The following is a 14,239-nucleotide window of genomic DNA, read 5'->3' on the forward strand; positions in this document are numbered from 1 at the left end:
TACTGTTGCAACAACATGGCTCTGAGTGGAAGCCAGTTGCATTTTACTCTTGCACACTTACAGAAGCAGAAAAAATATGCACCGATTGAAAAGGAGTGCTTGGGAAATGTCTGGACACACGAGAACTTTTGCAGATACCCGTGTGGATTGGATTGGTTTACACCGATGACAAACCATAAACTGCTGTAACCCTCATTAGTGGAAAAGTTCTGGATCAAGCACCATTAAGATGCTAACATCTATCAATAAGGTTAATGAGATTTAACCCAATTGCTAATAAGTTCTGGGGAAAAATCTGGTAGTTGCAGAACTCTTTGTCATGGAGTGCATCTTTGCACTCAACTACCCATGAGTTTAAAGATGCTGTAATGGCGTACATGGAAGCTATGGACGCATACAGACCAGCATCAGAGAAGAGACTACACCAGCTACAAAAACCAACCTTGGCAGACCTGCAAGTTTAGGAAGTTCTTAGTTACAATAGAGCTGGCTCGCCCAAATATCTAAAGAACGCTAAGGAAATGACAAGAGACTACTTTGCAGTGCATAGACAATTAAGCAAGTCAAATGGACACATGAATAAAGGCAATTGCATCATAATTCTAAACGATATTAAAAGAGAAATCCTAAACCTCATCCATGAAGGACATTAAGGATTCAGGACAGGTAATTAGATTCAATACTGTGAACAGCCAACCAGATGGTACGGTGGTTGGGCATCAGCAAGGATAAAGAAAGAAGTATGTGCATGCGAACATTACAGAACACACACACACACACACACACACACACACACACACCACCACCACCACCACCACAACACAACGAACCTTTAACACCACCACCTCTACCGGAGAGATCTTGGAAGAGACTACCTGCAGATTTATGTGAATTCAGAGGACATCATTTCCTGGTCATCGTGGACTATTTTTCCAATAGAAATAACGTACTTGAGAGATATAACATGTTGCAGTGTTGTTGAGAAAACTAAAGGGCACTTTTGCTCACTTCAGTAGTCCAGAACAACTCGTCATGGGAAACGGATCACAATTCGCTGCAGCAGAATGCAAGTCACTCCAAAAAAAATAGGATTTTGATCATATTACTAGCAGCCCACATTACCCACAAGCAAATGAAGAGGCCTAAAGAGCTGTACAGATGGCCAAAAAAAATCCTACAGCAGGAAGATTCATTCCTTGCTTTTCTGAGCTACAGATCAATACCAAGAGCTGCTACTGCATATAGTCCAGCACAACTCCTGATGGGAAGACAACTCAAAACTACTGTTCCAACTTTGGGAAAGAATCTATCTCCAAAGTGGCCAGACATGAAGAGGTAGCAAAATTGGATACAAAAGGCTAAGAGAGCTTGCAAACACTTTTACAACAGATGTCACTCAGAGAGCTGTCAAGTCTAGAACCTGGTGACCGCGTTCCTGTCAAACTGGGGGGGGGGGGGGAGGGGAGGGAAATGGACAACTCCAGTTGTCGAAAAGAAAAAAAAAAAAATCAGGTCAGATCATATGTAATCAAGACCATTGAACAGTAGAGAGTTCAACATAAACTGTTGACATCTACAGTCTATTCCTCAGAAAGAACCATCAACAGAGCCAACTCTACAGATGCAGAAGACAACACAACTCAAGGTCTCCAAACAGACCTCCAAACAGTCATTGCAGCTAATGAATCACCAGATGACGAAGTTACTATGCATTCAGGACAGGTAATTAGAAACCCAGAACAACTCAGAGATACTTAACAAGTTGTTCCATATTAAACTTCAAAACCAGCGGGATAGTGTAAATTTTGTAAAATGGTAGGAATGTAGAACTTAAAGGGAGATGAAATGAAATGCTAAATTGTATTACACTAGTCAGCCACTAGGTGGCGCTGTGTGTAGCACACAGTAGACCCTCAGGAATGGAGGTGGTAAGACTGAGCATTGACTTCACACAGCTTTGAAACTTTATTTTTCACTCCATGCACCCGATGAAGTGGGCTTTAGCCCACAAAAGCTTATGCCCAAATAAATGCATTAGTCTCTAAGGTGCCACAAGGCCTCCTCGTTGTTTAGACAGAAGAGAAATGCTGCTTTTAACCATCTTAATTAAAACGAAACAAGCACAGAACGTTTCCTTACCGTGTCAAATCTCTGTTTTAAGCTTTCCCTTTATTTTTTTTAGTAATTTACATTTAACGCTGTACCCTGCTGTATTTTCTTTGTTCTCTCGGCTGCTGCCTGAATGCGTACTTCTGGTTCCATATGAGGCGTGTGGTTGACTGGTCAGTTCGAGGCTCTAGGGTACCTTACTTCATCTAAACTCAGCCATACAGGCAGAGGACTGAAGGATTTGACACTGAACACATCTGGTGTGTATCGCTCACAAGGAAGCTCTGTACTGGTCCATATCTGGCATAGGAGCACGACATACAGGAACACGCTGGAGGACATGCTTGCTCAACGAGAGGAGAAATGAGGCCCCGCCAAGAAAGCCTTCATAGCTAGTTGTGGCCCCACCTTTGAGAATCTCCATTTTAGGGATTAGTGATGTACTGGAGACACAGGGAACCAGGAAGTCAAGCCCTGGCAGTAAAGTAACACAGGAAATGATTTCCAAATATTTGGTTTTCAAATATATTTTATCTACAATTTCTAATTCGGCTCCATGCATCCGGTTGATGATTTAGGCCCCAATTTTTAAAAGGCATTTAGAGGCACCACTGCACTCAGCGCTGTAACACCTTACTGATTTAGGAACCTACATCTCATTGACAATTCATGGGATTTAGGCTCCTAAGTGCCTCAATTCCTTTTGGAAAAAAAAGGCCTGGGCTCCTAAATCACTTTTGCCATCCGCGTTGCAAAGCCTAAGCAACTGAAGACCTTTAAAAAGCTGGGCTTTTTTTTTTTTTTTTTTTAATTAATCAACATGAAAAACCCTTCCGTTCAACTTCACAAATATCAACAACTACAGAGACTTTCAGTTTCCTCTGCATAGGTCCAAATCCTGGGCTCGTTATTGTGAATTATTATAATAAAAAAGGGGAGAGGATGACACTGAAGCTTGATCACTATTTACTACCCGGGCATGAAGGTTTAATTATGAATCATGACATTTGCCTCCATTGCATTTCTAACACCGGAAACCCAAACATTCGGTCTTGACATTTCTAGTCAATTCGAGCCAGTCAGGCTGCTTCAGCACAGGCTTGTTTCCTGCTTAATCATCCAAATCTCTGCGACAGGAACTTTGCACTTACAGAGACAAAGAGCATTTGCTCAGCAAGTTGTGAGGTAATTGCCAGGGGAGTAAGAATAACTCTTATGGCTCATCTCTTGGACGACAACGTACCCGCCAAAGTTCTGAGCTCTCTCTGGGCTTTATATCTATATGATCCAAATACTTTGTGGGTAATTACAACAACCAGCAACTAAAATGTCTTCACCTGCAACCAAAAGAAAGCTTTCTGTGCTCAATAAATAAATACTTACCAAGAAGATGTCACTACTAAATATCGTTGGAGATTAGTAACTTGCCTCATTTCTTAGTAGGCATTACTGGAAGCAATAGGAAATGCCATTGCAAATCAGACCAGTGGTCCATGTACTCTAGCCCAGTGGTTCTCAAACTAGGGCCGCCGCTTGTTCAGGGAAAGCCCCTGACAGGCCAGGCCAGTTTGTTTACCAGCCGCGTCCGCAGGTTCGGCCGATCGCGGCTCCCACTGGCCGCGGTTCGCCGCTCCAGGCCAATGGGGGCTGCAGGAAGCAGCGCGGGCCGAGGGATGTGTTGGCCGCCCTTCCTGCGGCCCCCATCGGCCTGGAGCGGCGAACCGCGGCCAGCGGGAGCCGCGGTCGGCCGAACCTGCGGACGCAGCAGGTAAACAAACCGGCCCAGCGCGCCGGGGCTTTCCCTGCACAAGCGGCAGCCCTAGTTTGAGAACCACTGGACTAACATTCTGTCTTTGAAAGTGGTCAGCACTAGATTCTTCATAGGAAAAAGTTACTTAAACTCCATAATGAACAATTACAGAATAACTGAATCTACCCAGAGCTAGACTGTACCTAATAATATTGTGTAAATACTAAATTGTACCCCACACCGGGATTAACAGTGTATTTGCTATTACTGTAGTCAGGCTGACATTGGATAATAATGTTACACTGGGGGCAAGGATTCAGTGCTGGCGGTTTAATTAGTTTTATAATGTTATTTTCCTTGTATGGAAATACATTTTTACAAATATTTTAAAATAAAAAGATTATGCTCAAAAAACTGGCAGGTAAAGCTGCATCTGTTCACTTTTAAGAACCTAGCAAATTCCCAAGAAACCTCAAGCCTCACCATGAAACAGCTGAATCTGCCACACTGCAGCTGGCACAGGATCCAAATCATGCCAGATAACACTTTGGCGCCAGACTCATTCAAAGGTTCAGCCAACCGGGTGAACCTTTTGGTAAACCCTGGCCAGAAGTAATTCAGGCACTGGCTCCAGGCCCTGCGGTAAACTTTTCTTACAGTCCCAGTATCAACAATACAAGGTCTTATGGCTGGGAGTACATTAAAGCCTCAAAAATCAGCGGCTCCCCTGGCTCTCTCAATAATGCAGGCGCACCACATTTATTCAGAAATCAGATGAATTTAGCCTTGCACCGTAACAGTCATAAATAACCTAAATCCATTACCTGGACGGCATTTGCTGCAACATTTATTAACATTTTCTTCAAAGTATTCAGAGCGTAGGTCTTTGCACACCGCAATCTGCTGCATATAAGGCAATGAAGAGCCCTAGGAAAAAGAAAGGGAAAGTTGTCAGATGCAAGCATATTATGACCCTTAATGTTGCTGGTGTGTTGAGGGTTTTTTAAATAAAGGAAAAATAAAAGGTTAACAGCTGTTTGAGACAGGGAATGTCATTTCATTGTATGTGTGTACAGACCCCTAACTGGAGCTTCTCTCTGCAAGCTCAAAACGAATAAATAATAAAGGCGAAATTGAAGAGAGAGTGCTAGAGAATCAACGTCTTTGCAGCCAGCTTTCTTTTCAATCTGCTGTTGTATGCATGACCTAGTAGATAGAGGAAGCTGAGGCCATCTCTGTCTCTGGAGTAGCATGGGCCAAAGTTTGCCCTGACTTACACCCCACTGAGTTGCAGCCAGGACAGAAACTTGTCCTGTTTAGCAGATGCATGTTGTAGTTCTTGAACAGAAGTTAAAATCCAGTCATTTCAGGCATGTTTAAGTATCTTATCTCTGTGTCCTCATTATCCCTTGCCATTGCGCATATTAATAACAACTTGCTTGCTCTTATGGGTTGCTAAAAAGTAATATTACAGTAGAGGCTATTTGTAAGAGAGAGAGAGAGAGAGAGAGAGAGAGAGAGAGAGAGAGAGAGATTCCCCCCCAACTAAACCTCAAAATCTTTGCAAAAGAGATTCCAAATGCCACTGAAATTTCCTGGTCAAATTCTGACCAAATTAACATCAATGTTTTCGCCCTCCATGTTATGGCTAAAGGCTGAAAACATCCACACTTCCCATCCTAGATTTTGGGAAAGTTCAGATTTGGGTAATCCAAACATCACAAGTCAGGACTATCTCTGTAATGCCCCAAACCAGAAACAAAAATCTAAAACAACCACAAACACTAGGAAAGTCTGAGATTTGATCTGAATCTAGTTCTAGACTTTACAGCTTGACTCCATCTCTTCTGTTTAACAATCAGTATTACCAATTGCAAGCATTCAAAATCCTAAAATACAAATCAAGCGATTTTTTACAAAATATAATTTTGGGAGTTATTTTCAATTGCCTTCTGATTTCTAAGCCTTTAGGCTGCACTTGCTTCATATTATCTAACTACCTCCATATCCAAGAAGGCTAGAAATGCAATTCTTTAAAAAACGAGATCTGAGATTCACACGCAGTCTCGAGTCCAGTACCTGGGGTTTCAACAAAAAAAAAAAATCACAAGACGGACAATAAAAATCGCAAGCGTTGGCAACACTGCATAATCAAAAGGAGAACATGTTTTGCATGTTACAGTTCTAACATTTTCATCATCAGACTGGTGATGGACACTCAACAAAACCACAGTACATTTATAGATGGAAGGAACCGGGCCTTCTTCCTTCGTTTTCATGATGACTTTGCATTTAACTAGACCTGCAGTTTATGGGCTGTTCACTTTCTAGTGACAAATCACTACACACAAAAATAAATTGTGTAGCTTGTAAGCCACTGCTCTGCCATTTTTCCCTGGTAATTTCATAGCACAACAAACCATCTGATCATCAACACTCCTGGTCAAAAATCTGCAGTCCATCAAAATCAGCTGTGATCCAAATGACCTTAATTGCGGTTCAGTGAATAAAATCCAGCCACAAGCAGCAGACCCTAAGCACCACCTGACACGTGGTTCTAGTGTTTAAAAGCGAATGTGTGACCACAGCACCTTCTTACTCCACAGTTCTGCTCCCTGTGTGCATTCAGAATCGTATCCCCCCAACTTCATTTTCTTTTTTTAAATAAAGGTACGATTTTACAACTTTTTACTCCTATCAGGCTTTGTGAGCCATCACTGCAGAGGGGAGAGGGAGATGGATTATGTTCTTGCCCACACATCAACAGAATTAACTGTGGGCCTGCTCCGGCACCACTGAAACGGATAGGAATCTTTCCATCGATTTCAACAGACATAGGAATGTAGGGTCTCATTCACTCCTCTGCAGCCCTTAATTACATCCAAGCAACACCAGTGCAGACAAGAGACTCTGTCCCTCCTGGCAAAGAACCAGTGCCATCAAATCCATGCCACCAGATGAAAGCAGGAACTGGTTTTATCGTTGTCAGTACTTTCTGATACCATTGCGGACTTCAGAAACCTCTTTGTTTAAAACCTGATCAAAATAAAATTCAGAAATGATGCCTCTTACAACAGTGATGCCTCTTCTAATGGAAAGCGGCTGGCTGTGAGTCTTTCTTTTTTAAAGCATATATCTATCAGGTCTGATGAATAGATAACAATCACAAAACACTCTGGACCAGATCTTCAGCTGGCATAAATTGGCATAGGTCAGTTACTTCAAAGGACAAATGTCTGAAAATCTGGCCCTTTATTCTCAAAAACAACCACTGTGCCTTTAAAAATAATAATAATAATAAAGGAAAGCTTTTCGTTGAGCAGCAAAAGCTTAGGAGTTTCCTGATTGATTAAAAGGGCACAGTTCAGAAAGCACTTAACGGTCATTAATTCAATGAAGAGTAAAAAGACTGCTCCATCAGACTCAGAAACTTCATTAACACAGTTGTTATTGTAAGAGTTATATAAACTTGGAGACGTGCCTTAAAACATAGATAAAAAGAGAAATCAAAGCAGGAACAAGCTGTTTAGAGACCGGCAACGAGAATATCCTTCCTTCCTCCCTGCCAAAAAACCGCGTTCACATTCCATTGCGTCTCCCCTTCAGGGTCTGACAGAGATATCCACTTCCCACTTTCATTTAAAGGGAACCCCACTTTTTTTTCTTCTAGCTGGTAGAAATGTTTTGCCCTTATTTTTAGCAGTGTTTGAGAACAGGGCTTGGAAAATCCACTCAACCAGTAGCAATCACCAGCAAGACTGACTTCTTGGACCTTGGATCCAGCCTGTGCCCAGAACCGGGTAGATTTAGCCTCAAGGGCCTCTTAAGGAAAAGCACCTGCAATCCAGTCTGCCTCTCCTCAGAAGCTCTGGGCGTGAAAGTCCAGCAGATAGAAGGACAGGACAATGGCCCTGTCCCAAGCACTTCAGGCACTTAACATACATAAGGCACATGTCTTGAATCCCAACTACTTCCTTTTCTTCAGTGCCACCATAATGTGGAACCGAGCTAACTACCTCACTTAACTACTTGTACTAATCACTCAACTGTAACTACACCAAACAATATCAAGACACTAAGGGCTTGTCTACATGCGGGTTTTGAACCATACAAATAGAGTTAATCCGCTTCTAAAACACGAGCCCTACCCATGATGCAATGCATCGCAGCGCATTAACTCTGAACTTAACCGGAAAGCTGGAGTCCTCTTGCAAAGTGGACTAAGTTTGCGGAGAATTGAATTCGTTTGCACTGTTGTTCGTGCGCAAGAAACAGTTGGCATCACTGCATGCCTCCAATAGCTATCCCACATGGCTTTTTAGTCGACCATTACTCACCTGCTTACCTCCTGGGCCCTCCCCTGCTCTGGTGTCAAGTTCCCAGGACAATCCCTCCCCCATTTAAAAGCTGGCATGGAGCCAGATTTTGCCCATTTGCTCCTGGATTCAAGCGTATCAGCATTCTTGTGATACTACAGCAATTCTCCTCCACAACTCCCACAACACACCAGAGCCTGCTGCTTGGAGTCATACTAAGATCCTGGAGCTCATTGCCATCTGGGAAGAAGTAATCTGTGTAGTAAGCTCTTGTGGCTTGCCGCCAGCATAAAGACCTGTTTGCAGACACTGCCAAGCAGATATCCACTACAAGACGTCCCTGGTCTTGAACCCAGGCTCAGGAGTCTCAAGATAGCCGCTGCACCCTGGTCATCACCCAAAGCCTACTAAAATCTAGTGGGCTGAGAAACTACTAGGATTGTAACCCCAGCCAAGGCACCACCCACGGGAGCAGATTGGAGGATTGCCCGGCTCCACCAATTGGCCCAACCATGCTATTTAACCCAGGAGAAGACACAGGAAATTTGTCCGGGCAACAAGGTGTTATCCTGTCGTGGCTGTATTGGACCCTGCCTGTGCCTGGACACCATTAACTTAGGCTTGAATAAAGACTGGGAGTGAATGGGTCATTACACAAAATAAAACTATTTCCCCATGCTTATTTCCCCCCTCCGCCTACTGTTCTTGTCAACTGCTGGAAATGGGCCACCCTGATTATCACTACAAAAGGTTTTTTTTTCCCTCCTGCTGAAAATAGCTCACCTTAACCGATCACTCGTGTTATAGTGGGTATGGCAACACCCATTTTCTCATGTTCTCTGTGTGTCTATATATCTCTTCCTACTGTATTTTCCACTGCATGCATCTGATGAAGTGGGTTTTAGCCCACGAAAGCTTATGCTCAAATAAATTTGTTAGTCTCTGGGGTGCCACAAATACTTCTCGTTCTTTTTGCTGATACAGACTAACACGGCTACCACTCTGAAACATTTTCAGACATGAGACTCGAGAACAACAGGCATCCCTAACAACATCCCCTGGGTGTTTCCATTTTCTATTTTCAGTGGCTGCTCAAAGTGTCGAGCAAATGTCTGCCCCCTGGACTCCCACTCATCTTGCAGGGTTTCTCCCTTCATCCATCAAATATTGCATAGAATGCAACCTACTGCTATAAATGAGCAGCGCTGTTTTTTTTCAGCAGCTTTTTAACCTATTCCACAAATAGCACCATCGCCCTTTCCACTGGCCAACTGTGCTCTCCACTTCCGTTCTGCAAATTCCTTCCTTTTGTCCAAGAGGCCAATGAATGGTGTCGTTAACCAGGGGATAAGCCAGGGAATAACCAAAGAAACCTCGCCACCATTAGTGTCCTTAGGGTTCCTGTGGGTAAACATCCTTTCTCCATTTATGCAAATAGGGGGTGGCCAACCTGTGTCTCCGGAGCCACACGCAGCTCTTCAGAAGTAAATATGCAGCTCCTTGTACAGGCAACGACGCCAGGGTTGGAGCTACAGGTGCCAACTTTCCAATGTGCCAGGGGATGCTCATTGCTCAATCCCTGGCTTTGTCCCCATTCCACCCCTTCCCCTGAACCTGCTATGCCCTTGCTCTTCCCTCTCCCCCTCCGAGCCTCTTGCATGCCCTGAAACAGCTGATTGGGAGGGGAGGGGAGGGAGGGGGAGGCGCTGATCAGCGGGGCTGGCGGTGGGCGGGAGGCACTGGGGGGAGCTGATAGGGGGTTGCTGACGTATTACTGTGGCTCTTTGGCAATGTACATTGGTAATTTCTGGCTCCTTCTCAGACTCAGGTTGGCCACCCCTGAAATAGGATCTCTCAGAGCTCAGCTGTATCACCTCAGCCCCTTCCTGGCCACCCTACATTTATGTTTGTAAACCTGCCATGGCGGTCAGCCAGCCCTAGGAACACCACTGCGGAAATGCCCCTTTCTGTGCCATAGTATAGGGAGCAACTGATGGAACCCCATGGGCCTAATATAGTTTGGGAACCCCAGTGGTCAAAAATCTCAATAATTTTCTGAGCATTACCCAGCTTTATAAGCTGGTGCAACAGTATCTTTTCCAAGATATGACACACCCGTATGACAGTGGCCCCAACAGTCGATCTCCCCACACCAAATTGGCAGTCCACATACTGGTGGCACTCCGGAGTGGCTAGCTTCCAGATGACAATGGTGACCCAGGCATGGGGGAGCACAGATTGGTATACTGCCTCTGCAACTCTGCAGTCAGTTCAGCACATCACTTAAAAAAAATTTTTTTTAAAAATCCCATCCTGAAATTCTCTCGCCAGTGCCAGTCATCCCAGGCCCGCAGAACAGTCCCTTCGCACCAATCCACGCTGGTCTTCTGGGCCCAGAAATAGTGCTGTATGGTGTGTAACTGATCCAGGAACCAGTCCTCTAGTACCAACTGCTTGGTGTTCTTTTCCTCCACGCTCCCATCCTGCTTCCACCACTGCTCAGTCTCCTGCTGCTACGGCCACATCGTTTGTTTGGCGATGCGACAGGTGGTCTCCAAAGCCAAATCTGTCCAGCTCTGAGTGCTGAAATACACTCCAAAGAGACTCTGTGTGATCACAGCTACCACCATAGCAGAGCAGAGCATTGCTGGGCCCATGCTGGCCGACAGCAATTCAAAAATGGTGCTAGACGGTACAGGAGGGTGGAGACCTGGGATTTCTCCAAAATCCGAAGCCCCCTGACTTCCCACAATTCATAGCAAAAACAATCCCAGGAGGTCCACTGCGGTGCAGTGAAGCAAGGGATCACACCCTCTGAGAATGCAACCCCTTTGGTTCACAACAAGCCACCACTGTGCATACACATGACAAACTGAGAAACAGAACAAGAGTTCTAAGTGCATACTATTGTTGCCACTCACCTACAGCGCTTTACCAGATGCATTGCAACAAGCTTCGCATTCACACACAAACACACACACACACACACACACAGCGGCCACCAGGTCAACCCGCGCGCACAGTCAAGCCCCAGGAATGGGGAAAGCCCCGGAGCCGAACAGACTGGAGTGGTTCTCTTCCATCTGGCACAGCAGTTGGAAGGAACTGAGGTGGTAGAGGGCACTGCGCCCCCTTTATATAGCCACATCCTCGAGACACTGCTTGGAGACACTTCAGCACCATTAGACAGTGCAATATCCCTAAGTGGGAATACGCGAGCCACTGGAAGAACTTTCCCTGTCAAGTGAAGGTGGGGCTGAGCCCTCCCTTTCTGTCAAATGTAAGCATTCACTTAAAAAAAAAAAAAAAAAAAGATTTCTAATACTAATGATTAGGGCTCCATGTCTGTCTCGGAAGTCAGATTCCGTGACTTTCCATGACTTCTGCACCAGCCAGTGCAGCTGGTTGTGGAGCCGCTTTGTCAGCCCTGTGGCAGCTGCTTGGGAAGCCCCGGGTAGTGGGCCCTAGGGTCCACCGGAGCAGCCACCGGTGTGGCTGGACCCAGGACCACCTGAGCAGTGGTCCCAAGGGCGGAGGGAGCAACGGCGGGTGGGCGGCCCTGGGGGACCCCTGGCAGCTGGTCTTGATGGCCCCCTGGCAGCTGATGCCACAGCCCCCCCGCCCCCAAGCATCACCCCCTTTTGCCCCTCCAGAGCATCGGCCCCTGCCCTGCCCCCCCCCAGCTAAGATTTAGTCAGTCAGAGGTATATAGTACAAGTAATGGACAGGTCACAGGCCGTGAATTTTTGGTTACGGCCCATGATCTGTCCATGGCTTTTACAAAAAATACCCATGACTAAATCGCAGCCTCACTTATGGTGGTTGTGAAGAAAATCTACTGAATGTAAACCAACAGTACGCCAACCTCCTGAGTCCACCGCAAAGTGACATTGACAGGACTCTGGTCAGTTTCACAGCTACTCTTCAAAATACTGTGGACCTTGTGGGTCGCTATGAAACTGACCAGAATCAGGACACTTTCAATCTCCAGTTACTTGAGACATCTTTGAACGAACGTGCACATTCACTGGGAGCAGTGGGGATCCAAAACTAGAGGTTGAAGGACGAATAGAGTAGCACTGTTCCCACCCCCATAACAGCACCCAACCATGCACAAATACAGTTTACAGCAGACAGACTTCTCGGGGGAAGCATAGAATAGCATAAACCCTTCAACATCCTCAAGGCTCCAGGATGGGGTGGAGAAGGCAGACAGGAAGCCCCTTCTCCCTTTCAGTAGCCACAGAAGGTCTTCAAATGTATTAGATCCTTACACCCTAGAGGCTGATACAGAAGTGGAGTTCCTGAGCAGTACTCTGGTACGAATACCACCTTCTCAGTAGCTGAGACTGCTGAGTTTTTCACTAGGATATTGCCCCTGCACTTCATATCTCTCAGTTCCTGGATGATAGGTTTGGTCAGGCCTGGCTGCTGGGTGCACAGAATATTTGTCAAGTTTTGTAGCGTACCCCGGGATAAGGTGCATTGGGGGAGGGATAACTCAGCGGTTTGAGCATTGGCCTGCTAAACCCAAGGTTGTGAGTTCAATCCTTGAGGGGACCATTTAGGGATCTGGGACAAAAATTGGGGATTGGTCCTGCTTTGAGCAGGGGGTTGGATTGGTTGACCTCCTGAGGTCCCTTCCAACCCTGATTTTCTATGAGAACAAAGCCGGTTTTAAAGGAGCCACATTCCAGCTATAATTGGCTCCAAAAGCCAGCACGGTCTGCAGCTCCTGAGCACATTCCCTTTACTGTTCTACAGTCAAGGGCTGAGGACTGAGGCAGACGATGCAGTCCTATGCACCAGCAGGAGGTTTGATTAATTCTTATTTATCATTATTCTAGTTTATATAAAAGGGAAAAAAGTATTTTCAAAAACTTCTAGGTTCAGTGATCATTGTTCATGCTGGGCTTGCTATAGTAGTCTCATAGGAAGAATAATAAGTAATAGAGAAACCACAGCATTTGCAAATGTGAGCTGACAGCAGTTCTGCTGCAAAAGCTAACAAAATAAAATAGTTTCTGAAGCCTCTGCTGCTGGCCAAATTATTTTTAGTCGAAACTCTTCGGCTATTTATTAAGAGGAGGCCGATCAAGGGCAGTAGCTGCAGTTCTCTGGCCAGGTCATGTTGAACAGCATTAAGTCAAACACACCTAAGGAACTTTTTAAATCTTAAACCTTCACTTCAAACACACACACACACACACACACACACACACACACACAAACAGATAGATAAAACAAACCACATCATAAATTATCCTGCTGGTGAGGCTTCCCGGCAAGACACATTCTTGTCTTATTTTCTGCACCGTCTTTTAGATGTTGCAAATACTGTCGTGGAAGCGTTGAAGAGACAGGAAAACCTCTTGCTCAATGGGTTCACATCCGCCTTTCAGAAATTTTGCTTGATAGGGCGCGTCTCAATACTGATATGATCACATCAAGTTGATCTGATTAGTGGTGGCTGTTGCTGACTAACTGTTAAGAAATTGTCAATTAATCCGAAACTAAAGTGCATTATAAGACACTAAAAAAGAACCTTACCACTTTGGACTTGAATTCTCGGCTGAATACAATGGGCCGGATTCTAAACTCACTGTTAAAACTTCCATGGAATTAATTCTTATTTACCCTGGAGTAAGCAAAAGCGAAATCAAGGTCAGTCAGTCAGATCTGCTGTGCAAGGGCAGAACAACAGCTGTCCTAAAGCTAACTTACTTGGCCACAGGATGATTCCCCTTTTCCCACCCTTGCCCCCTGTGCCAGGGGCCAGAAGAGGACAAGCGTAGAAGCTGTTATGCCAGGCGAATCCTCAGACATCCAGATCCACTGGATGTCTCGGATAGTGACAGAACACAGGTGCAGCAGGGGCCAGCATCTGGCCTAAAATTTTTCAATTCCACCCCATTTTCTGTGCAACTCATCTCTCTCTCTGCTTTAATTTGTACCTCTAATTACGGCACCTATTCGTATTATGAAAATAAACTCTTCACTTGAAAAAGAATGCTGTAAACCTGAAACTCTTTTATGGGCCGATGTGACTCATACCATCACTCAG

The 14,239-nt window shown here is 45.1% G+C and overlaps 1 protein-coding gene across 2 annotated transcripts in view; it reads right to left on the reverse strand.

The window, feature by feature from the left end:
• Positions 1-14,239, reverse strand: part of LOC119845199 (tumor necrosis factor receptor superfamily member 1B-like) — a 40,582-nt gene that overhangs the window by 16,386 nt on the left and 9,957 nt on the right. For both annotated transcript variants that reach the window (XM_043499910.1, XM_038377142.2), the window contains exon 2: positions 4,684-4,786. In XM_043499910.1, coding sequence (XP_043355845.1) covers positions 4,684-4,786 — 103 coding nt within the window. The remainder of the gene's footprint in view (positions 1-4,683; positions 4,787-14,239) is intronic.

This window comes from Dermochelys coriacea, chromosome 18 (genome assembly GCF_009764565.3).
Source record: "Dermochelys coriacea isolate rDerCor1 chromosome 18, rDerCor1.pri.v4, whole genome shotgun sequence".
In the NCBI taxonomy this organism is placed as follows: Eukaryota; Metazoa; Chordata; order Testudines; family Dermochelyidae; genus Dermochelys; species Dermochelys coriacea.